General features: G+C 43.1%; 1 protein-coding gene across 1 annotated transcript in view; it reads right to left on the bottom strand.

The window, feature by feature from the left end:
• Nucleotides 1–10733, bottom strand: part of Hebp1 (heme binding protein 1) — a 28243-nt gene that overhangs the window by 9243 nt on the left and 8267 nt on the right. The window contains exons 2-3 of the mRNA XM_008837445.3: nt 4675–4813; nt 3139–3319 (exon numbers count right to left, since the gene is read on the bottom strand). Of these exons, the coding sequence (XP_008835667.1) occupies nt 3139–3319; nt 4675–4813 (320 nt within the window). The remainder of the gene's footprint in view (nt 1–3138; nt 3320–4674; nt 4814–10733) is intronic.

The raw sequence follows: 10733 nt of genomic DNA, 5'->3' as shown, positions 1-10733 counted from the left end.
AAAAAACAGAAGTGAAGACCATGTCACCTTTGAAGGACATCAAAGAAAGAAGCCATTATTCTGAAAACCTGAAAGCAAAGAGGAGTCTGTACATATCTTGCTTTTTCTATGTGACTCTACCTTAGCAAGACTAAATAAGAGAAGAGGGAAAGCTTCTCTCTGTTGAAGTATGTCAGCTGACAGATGAAGACAGAAACAGAGAGGACCTTATCATTTGACAAACTCTACTGGGCCAGGCATCTAATCAGCGATGACCTCACTCAACAACATCACAGGAAGTGAGGAAATCAGACACAGGAGACCCTAATGGGGCATAAACCACCACCTAGGAAATAACTCTTGTTCCAAACTCTAAAATCGCAATCTGAACACATCTCTAGTTCCAGTCTATACTAGTCTGTAGGCAGCACGGGGGCAAAGGACATGTTCAAGGACCATAGAAATACAATCAGCAAGATCCAGATTGTGGGAAACAACAGGGCTAGTAATCTACCAAATGCAAGGACAAATGAAGACATGTTGCAGTGTAGAGGGCTACAGACTGTAAAAACTTAAAAACGGACTCACCAGCCAGGCGTGGTAGTACACGCCTTTAATCCCAGCACTCGGGAGGCAGAGGCAGGCAGATCTCTGTGAGTTCAAGGCCAGCCTGGTCTACATAGTGAGTTCTAGGACAGCTGGGGCTACAGGGAGACCCTGTCTCAAAAAGACCCAAAAAAAAAAAAAAAAAAAAAAAAAAAAAAAAAAAAACATGGACTCACCAGGGCCAAGGGATGGCTCAGTGGGTAAAAGCACTTGGGTGGGGGTGAAATGATTCAAATGTGATTCAACCTCATTCCTTATGAAATAAGAAGGAACAAAGAGAAAACTTCCAGAATAAAGAAGAGCAACAGGTCCTAAGCACTAAGTAACTTATGAACAGTGCTTTAGAAAGCGCTGCAAGATACCCTGTAACAATAATCCTAGGCTGTAGGCTGTGTGGGTTAGTTTTTATCAACTTGACATAAACTAGAGCCACCTGAGGGACTCTCAACACAAGATTTGCTGAGATCAGATGGCCTGTGGCCATGTCTGTGAGGCATTTTCTTAATTGCCAGTTGATGCAGGAGGGCCTAGGCCCCTCTGGGCAGCATCATTCCTAGGCAGATGGGTCTGGGTTTTCTTAGAAAAGTAGCTGAGCAAGTCAGGGGAAGCAAGCCAGCAAGCAGCATTCTGCACGCTCTGCTTCAGTCCCTGCCTCCAGGTTCTTGCCTTGAGTTCCTGCCTTGGCTTCCCTCGGAGATGGATTGTCACCTGTAAGCCAAATAAATTCTTTCCTCCCTGAGTTGGTTTTGGTCAGTGCTTTCTCACAGCAACAGAGAGTAAGTAGGACCCAGGCTATGCTATCAGTTCTTAACAAAGTGGAAACTAAGTCTTTTTTAAAAAATGATTTACTTTTATTTTATGCGTATTACTGTATTGGCTGCATGTATGTAAGTACACCTGTGTCGTACACTGCTCACAGAGGCCAGAAGAGGGTGTCAGATCTCCTGGAACTGGAGTTAAAGAATGGTTGCTAGTTGTCATGTGTGTGTTGGGAACGGAACCTGGGTCCTCTGCAAAGGCAACCAGTGCTCTTACCTACTGCGCCATCTCTCCAGCCCTGGAAACTAAGCCTTAAAGAGGCTTAGTAACTTCCAAATCATTATCTTGCTATTAAGCAGTAGAACTGGAAATCACACTATAAAATACCAGCTCAGTACATTGTGCCAGGCCACCTCTCAAAGCACAGGAACAAGAATAGGAAAGAAGGAGCTGGAAGCTGGGTAAGACCAGCAGACATCCAGGGTACAAGGTTTAAGGAGGCACTTACTCTCAGTGCTCATCCTGCATTTGGAAGACTATGAGAGTCAGTGCTTCCTTAAATTTTATACCTGGGTGCCTCAGTTATGTACTTTAGTTCCCACTCTGTGCAGAGTTTGCCTTCTCAGAATCTTCTGTACAGAGGCTGGGAAGTCAAACGACTGGAGTAGAAAGCAGCAAAGATCTGTATTACACTTGCTGTTCTCTGGAGGGGGGGCTCTGTGTTCACCTGGTCAAAGAATGAGCGAACAGGTAGGTGGCAAGCTCTCATTCTATGTAGCATTCTAAGCAATGATGAATTCTAAGTTAGCTCTAGGAAAAGCGCTCCCACCTTCAGATGTGGAATTGGAATAGGGAAGCCAGCTAGCCAAGTTTGGGGCAGTGGTGGGTGCGGCGAGTCCTTGGATTGACTCCAGCCCCAATCCAAGTGGATAGAATTCTGTCTAGTACAAGACTATTTATACAGTTGTTCCTGAGCACACCTATTGCTGCTAAGATCATGGCTTTCTCTGTACCTGGTTGGGTGCCTGTCGCCCAGTAGGATTTTAACAAATGGGGTGTCATCAATCACCTAGAAGAGACTTAGCTTCTGAAGGAAGATTGGGGACCGAAGGATAAAAAACATGCATGGACTGAAGGGTGTTTTTCAGTGGGAGAGCCCAAGCTTAGTATGTAGGAGGTCATAGGTTCAATCCCCAGCACAAAAAATACAAAACAAAATATAACAAACTAAACCATGTAAGAGTTTGCAACTACCACCTTCTACAGTGAAGAAACATAACTCCAAATGAGATTTTTGAAATGGGACCAGTATGAATGGGATGGATGTGTCCTCTGTGTAGAGGACCACAGACCATGAACAAGCAAGGGACTGGCTGCCCAGCTCTGGCAAACGCCCCCTTCCTTCTGCATTCAAAGGGAGGGCGGGGTACACATCACAAATTCTCCAACCATTTGTATTTCTAGGTGTCCATGACCCCAAATGCGACTAGATATCCTCTGATTTTTCTAGAACCCTGCTATGACTAACATAGGTATTCATTTTTGGTTTAGGCTGGCTGAGGGGCTCTTTCTACCCGTCAATACTGCAGTGGACCAAGGCATTTATCCAGATAGCCTGCAAATGTTCACGTGCTGCAGCCTGAAGAAACAAAAGACGGTAATTATCAAAAGTCAGAGCTTCTTCCTTGAAACTGTTTCAGCAACAATAAAACCCCAATGCAAATGCTCACTGAGAGGACTTGAGGAGTGATTCCTGACATCAAGTCTCTGCCCTTGAATGCCAAAGAGCCTTACGTGGAATAGACGGTGATGCCGGCCCGCTCCTCGATCTTCACACTCCCGTCACTGGGAACCGGTGGGTTGCTTTGAAACTGGTTCGGAATTCGGAACCAGACTTTCAGTTTCTTCTGTAGGGAGCCATCCTCATTGGGGAACACGGCAAAGGAGATCGGGACTGTCATTCCCATCCCAATTCCTGAAGATATCGAAACACAGTGAAGCAGGCATAAACAAACAAACAAACAAATAAATAAATAATAAATAAGTGGCTTTTAAAAGTGTGTAAACCGGGTGCTGGGCGTGGTGGTGCACCCCTTTAAACCCAGCACTCAGGAGGCAGAGGCAGGTGGATCTCTGTGAGACTGCAGTCAGCCTGGTCTGCATAATGAGTTCCAGGCTGGCTGGGGCTACAAGGAGACCCTGTCTCAAAAAGACACACACACACACACACACACACACACACACACACAATTCTTCTTAACTGCCCACTGGCCAACATATTTTCCAAAGCCTGATTACTTTGCTCCTAGAAAAATATTATTATGCTTTGCTAGAGAGATGGCAACAGTTAAGAGTGTATTCTGCTCTTCCAGAGGACCAGGGTTTGGTTCCCAGCACCCAGTTGGGCAGCTTGCAATTGTCTGTAATGCTAGTTTTAGGGGATCTGATGCCATATCTGCCCTCCATAGACATTGCACCGTAGGGATTGCATACACGTGGTGCATATACAAACACTCAGGCACACACACACACATTAAATAAATAAATCTTTTAAAAAAGTTATTATGGTTAATACCAGTTCCTCTCTATCTTTCTAAACTGTCGTCATGAAAAATAACCTAAAAGTTAAACCCTTCTCTATTTTCATTTAGCTCTAAAACCCATACTTAGTTTGCAGTGATTTTACAGGGTTGCCCAAGTCAGAGAACATCTTAAGAGTCCAGCATTTTAAAATGTGGCTTACGTTCCCTCAGGCATGCCTTAAATGAAACTTCAGTCCTGCCATTTCAGAAATGGGGGAGGCAGCCAGCATGAGCTGCCATGTCTTAAAGAGTGGGACGGCCTATGAGCTCAGAGATCTCAGTTACTGCTTCACTCATGGCCCAGTGGGCCTCAGGAATCAGCAGAATCTGAGGGCTGACTGGGATTTCCAGTCTGGTGGAGGAAGTCTCCGGTTAGATAGTAACTGTGCCTGGTGCTGGCCTTGTCTTACTGTAAGTGTGCCTCACTCATTCAACCAATCCGAAGACACGGTGAACACTGACGGGTTGAAAAAAACAGAGTGAGCATCTAACTCCTACTTGGAAAGAACCATAGACCGAGTGATATAGAATGGGTACCCCTCATCTGAGGGCAGGCTGGGCTGATCAGAGAGATCTCCCCCAGAGCATCCTATGATAACCCCCCTGTCCGTGTAGAACAGGAAGTCTAAGTGACAGTAAACCAGGTGAGTCACAGGTGCCTATAGCCTCTTCCTTCTGTTTTCACTGATGAAGTGAGACCACACAGGGTTTGTGTCTGAGCAGAGCCGTGTCCCTCTGGGACGCTCACCTTTGTCATTGGTGCCGCCCACATACTTCATGATCTTGGGCATGGCTTCCCGTAGAGCCTCGTCCACATGCTTGTCTGTCACTTCCACAGTGGCAAACTTCCCTCCTTCACAGGCTCTTTCCTCATAGGAGACTTCTTCCTAGAGATGTGGGAGACACAGTGAGTGAGAGAAACAGGGGCATGAACCAGTAAGAAACTCTCTGCACTCAGTATGATGATGGTGCAGAAGATTAGAGGGCAGGATGGTATGTGCCTGTAACCCAGCGCTTGGGAGGTGGAGGCAGGAGACTCAGAAGTTCAAGGTCATCCTCAGCTACAAGACAAGTTGGAGGCCAGAAAAATAAAATAAAGAACAACAGTACAATTTTATAACTGATATTCTCAGGGAGGTAAGAGAAGCTATTGCACCTCAGGATACTGGAAATATGCTACAAAAATGAAACGGTAAGAGATCCAAAACCTTGGAAATTAAGTGAAAAGATCAGGTAACAGGTATTGAGAGAGTCTGTAGAAAACTTAGAAAATAATGTTGCTGGGACTATGTCAGAAGGTCCAATAAAGAAATAAAAAATAGATTATCAGGGGAATTATCACAGAAATAAACAAGGGTGGCACATGCCTGTAATCCTAGCCCTTGGGAGGTGAAGGCAGGAAGATTAGGAGTTCTAGGCCAGCTTTCTTTGTTTCAAAAAGCAAAACAATGACAAGCCCCCCCAACCAAAAAATAACAATAACAAAAGGTCCCCCATAAAACAAACAAACAAACAAACAAACAAACATATTATGAAAAAAGAAACCAGAGGACCACATATATTGGTAAGGAAAAGAACGTAGGGAAAGAGGGACCTTTCACACTGCTGACGGGAATGCAAAGTGGTTCAGCCACTACAGAAACCAGTAGGGAGAGTCCTTAAAAAACTAGACAGTGGGGTGTGATAGTGCACACCTTTAGGAGGTAGAGGCAGGTGATTTCTGTGAGTTTAGTCTGGTCTACACAGCAAGTTCCAGGCCAGTAGAAACCCTATTTCAAACACAGTGAGACCCTATCTCAAACAAACAAACAAACAAACAAACAAACAAACACAATAATAAAACCCTTACATGTGGCCCAGTTATATACTGCTGGGTACGTGCTTGAAGTAGCCTATATAAGCATACTGCAAAGACACTGCACATCCATGTTTACTGCTGTACTATTTACAGTCACCAAAACAAGGAACCAGCCTAGATGCCTATCATAGAGGAATGGACAAAGAAAACATGGTGTAGACAATGGAATTTTATCCAGCTACAAAGAGGAGTGAAATAATGTCACCTGGAGGAAAATGAATGGAATTGAAGGTCATCATATTAAATGAAATAATCCAGACTCAGAAAGACAAATACCTCATTTTCTCTCAGATGCAGCATCCAAAAGTAGATATCTAAGCATAGATACACATGTATAGAACATGGGTGTAAAAGGAGAGCCATAAGCAAGGAGGAAGGGGTCTAAAGGGAACAAGGGGTTGGGGGGAAGATGGGATATCATTTTCTCTCATGGAGAATCCAGGTTTCTCTCTCCTCCTCCTTCTCCTCTCCCTTCTTCCCTCCCCAAGAAAACTGAACGGGATGTATTTGTGGAAAGGCAGGAGACCAGTAAAAAGGAAGGCAGTAGGGGGGCAAATAAGAGCAAAGGGCAGTGATGGAAATTTCTTGACAAAGCCCATTGTTTTCTATACTAATTTAAAAGATGAATCAAAGAGGGCCGGCTGCAGGATGTATCATTAGGTGAGGTCACTTACCATGAAGGCTGACTACCTGAGTTCTATTCCCAGGAACTATGTGGTGGAAGGAGAGAACTGGCTCCTGCAAGTTGTCCTCTGAACCCCCGACATGTGCCATCACAGCTTCTCTTCCACACAAATCTGCCCTCCATTCACCTCTGTTCTTTGTACCCAGTCTTTGTCCTTTGGTCACTACCCTTACCCTGGCGTTTAGACTCAAAACAAACCCACTGCTCTGGCCTCCTCCCCCAGCCCTGCATGTGACATCTTCCTATGATATAATTTGTGTTCCTGGGCATTCAGGAAGGCAGTGTTTCTCTAACTTTATTTACATTTGTGTTTGCTTCTCAAACTTCTAAAAAAGAAATTAACCCATAAAAGAAAAATATTTCTATATCACATCTTATCATGACTATAGAAATGGTTGAAACAAATTTCTACAAAAATAACACTTCATGCTGAAGGATAGGATACAGGCCAGCTCTTTCTATTCTGTCTTCTTGTACTCTTGTGAGTGAATTTTATTCTATTGTACTAAAAGAAAAATTAGTCTCTCTTGATTTTGCTGTCTGATAATGGAACCTTTTTGCAGTTGAAGAACAAGGTCTTTGTGGACAAGAACTAAATCTCACAGTTTCACATGATGCAAACTCAATAGGCATTTATTTGATTAAGGACTATCTCTCCTACTAATAATATGAAAATGAAATACAGCACTGAGGACCTTGCTCCCCCAGGTTCATCAAATAGGTTTTTCTGTAACATTCTAGACTGAAGAATCTTAACTAGGGAGGATAGTTTGACTCCCAGGCAAAACATAGTGAATTTCTGGAGAGCTGTGGGGCTGTATATAGTCTGTATAGTCTAAACAAGTATATTTAATACTCTAACTTCATACTTGGAATGTGAAAATGTCTTGATTTTGTGCTGCAGAATTGAAGGAGAGTAAGAAGGAGGCTGACAAAATTTTAAAGCAAACTCCAAGTGTCAATTGCACGTTTAAACTCCCCTTCAGAGGCTGGGGATACAGTTTGGTTGGTAGAATGGTTCCCTAGCATGAGCAAAGCCCTGGTTTCCATCCTACCACTGAATAACCAGCTGTGGTGCATGACTATAATTTCAGTACTGGGGAGGTAGAGGCAGGAGGATCAGAAGTTGGCTTTTGAGGACAGCCTGGCCTATATGATACCTGTCTCAAAAATAAATGTTTCTCAGCTGGGCATAGTGGCGCCTTTAGTCCCAGCACTTGGAAGGCAGAGGCAGGCAGATCTCCGTGAGTTCGAGGCCAGCCTGGTCTATGTAGTGAGTTCCAGGCTAGCTGGTGCTACAGGAAGACCCTGTCTCAAAACGACCAAAAAAAAAAAAAAAAAAAAAAAAAAAAAAAAGAAAAGAAAAGAAAAAGAAAAAGAAAAAAAGTTTCTCATGTTCTGACAGTTAATGGCAGTTGGGGAGGAGGTGTCACTTTCTTCAGGGACATAGTCACTGACAAGCTGCTCAAGCTCTACCCTACTATTTAAACTTAGTGTGTCACATACATCAAAAACACAAGAAAGCAGGAAGAGGATGTGTTAGGAAGTTTCAGAGGGAGAAGGCTGGGGGATGAGGCAAGGTAACAGGGGTGGAAAGGATTAAAATTCATTATATATAAGTATGAAACTATCAAAGAAAAACAAACAGATAAACAAAATCCCTTTTCTATGGATAGAAGAATTGTACCAAACCAAGAATCAAGGGGCAGCTAAGCAGCTCTAGGTCTTTGCATCTAGCAATGTCAAGGATGGCCATGAAGCCTTCCACCTGGTGACACTGACCTTTCGAAACAGCCTTTCATAGCAAACTGGGTGTTCTGCTTTATCCAGCTCTGTCCCAGCAGAACATTCTAGAATGTCCCCTTTATTTGTAACCTCATTGATCTTGCTACTTGTAATGTTTTAAGTTCCAGAAACTCAACTGTATGAATCACAGAGTTTGAGAACTGCAAGCAGTTTAAAGTTCACCTAACCTAACTAAATTTACCCAAGAGGAAATGAAGATCCGGAAAGACTGGATTGCCCAAGATGACCCAGCTACTCAAGGGAGAAACTGGAACTATAATTCCAGTCCCTGAACTCACTGTGAAGCTTGTTGCAAGACTCCACAGCTGTGGGGAGAACTGAGCATCCTACTTCTCTTTCTCCAGTATGTTAGTTATTTGGGGCAGACATTTGTACGTTAGTGATAAACTTGGAAGAAAGCACCCAGAAATTATTTCAGGCAGTTAATTTCTTTAGCAAATGGGGACGGTAATGACAAGAACTTACTGGAAAGAGCTGAATGGTTGGTTGGCCTTTCTTTCCTATTTCTACATAATGAACAGCTCCTGAGTATCTGCCATGTTCTGAGAATTTTCCAGGTACTACAATATAGAAAGACCTGTCTTCTTTTATGTTTTTATTTTTATTTTATGTGTATGAGTGTATTACCTGCATGTAGGTAGGTGCACCTGTATCATGCAGTGCTTGTGAAGGTCAGAAAAGGGCGTCAGCTCCACTGGAACTGGAGTTATGGACAGTTGTTAGCCACCATGTGGGTGCTGGGAATTGAACCTGGGTCCTTTGTAAGAGCATACAGTGCTCTTAACCACTGAGCCATCTTTCCAGTCTCAAGACCTGGTTTCTTTCTCTGTGTATGTGTGCGTGTGTACATGTGTGCGTGTGTGTGTAGGTCAGAGGACAGTTTCAGATGTCGTTTTTTTTCAGGAGCTGTCCACCTTGGCTTTTTTTTTTTTTTTTTTTTGAGGTAGCACCTCTCATTGGCCTGGAACCCACCAAGCATGCAAGACAGGCTGACTAGTGAATCCCAAGGGTCTTACTGTTTCTGCCTCTCCAGTGTTGGCATTACACACACATGCGCTATGTGGCCCAACTTTTTGGTTTTTTTTTTTTTTTTTAACTTTTAAAAAAACTTTATTGAGAATTTCATACATGCATATGTTTTGATCAAATCCATGCCCACTTCCTCCCTCCAATGCCTCCCATATCTCCTCATCACTTTTTTCTGACAACTTTGTGTACTCCTTCCTCTCTCTTTCTTTTCTTTCTTTCTTTCTTTCCCCTCCCTCCCTCTCCTTCCTTCCTTCCTTCCTTCCTTCCTTCCTTCTTTCCTTCCTTTTCTTTCTTAATGGGGCTTTTTGTTACTCTAACATTACCCCTCTGAAGAGGTATCCCTAAAATCTTTTAGGGCTTAGATAAGAACTCCCAAATACTTTTGATATTTTTAGCCTTTGGAACAGAGTATATTGCTAAGAGGTCCAAGGACATTTTGACTTTTAGCCAAGACACTGGCTATTTATCTTTGGGGTCTTTTTTACCCTAACTGCCTAGCCAATTCCTACCTCCTATTCTTATCACACCATCCTCTGAAGAGGTTACCCAAATTGCTGACAGGGAATCAGGACTCAGACCGCTCTGGCTTCTTCCATGCTGAACAGGGATGCAGAGTGAGGCAACTGGGGTACCCCTTCAGTTGGTCTATCTAAAAAACTCCCAAATTGCATAACTCTATCTGTAGGGAGAAAAGAAAGTCCTTGACTGGTGAATAGGAAATGTGAAGGAGAAGTAAAGGCAAGAGTAGTTAGCATTACAGTTCTAGACAGAGAACCAGAAAAAAGTCAGAACAGGGCAAATTTCAAATGTTCATATCAGAGTCCATTGGGGTTTCTTGACGAGAGCTTCCAAAAGCATCCCTCTATTGGGTTCCTCCTCATTTTTCTTTTGTCTGCCAAGGCTGGACTTGAGAATGATGGACTCAGGATTTGTTTTCAGGCAATTTGATAGCTGTTGAAGTGGCTAGAATCAGTGTTAGTTCTCTCCCAAAGGCTTCTAGATAGGGGGAGAAAACAAATTTAGCCATCATTTTACAGCAATAGTGGGTTGTCTCCCTTAGCTACAGGTGGGTACTACTGTATTGCAGACCAGGATTTGAAGTCTTACATCTGAGCAGCACTTTCTGCTTAGAAACAAAATCATCAATGAGAAATAACTGTCTAAATAACATTTTATATGGACTTAAGACTAATGTCTGGGAAGTTTAATCCCTTGAACTCTTAAAGAAATAATCCTGATCACTTTAATCTTTGGTTATATTTTCCTTTTGGGTGCTTAAGACCTAAATAAGCCAATTTATTTTTATTCTTCAGGTTGTTGGAGGATCTGTTCCTCAGAGGTCATATGGGCTTGGGAGGAGCTCCTGGCTCCTTTTTTTTTGACCATTTCCATCTATGTAAAGATAAGTCAAAGGTCCTGTTTGGAGGCC

Source organism: Nannospalax galili, unplaced genomic scaffold, assembly GCF_000622305.1.
Source record: "Nannospalax galili isolate Female #2095 unplaced genomic scaffold, S.galili_v1.0 scaffold210, whole genome shotgun sequence".
Classification (NCBI taxonomy): domain Eukaryota; kingdom Metazoa; phylum Chordata; class Mammalia; order Rodentia; family Spalacidae; genus Nannospalax; species Nannospalax galili.
The sequence above is the reverse complement of the archived record's forward strand: the minus strand, read 5'-3'. Positions and strand labels throughout refer to the sequence as shown.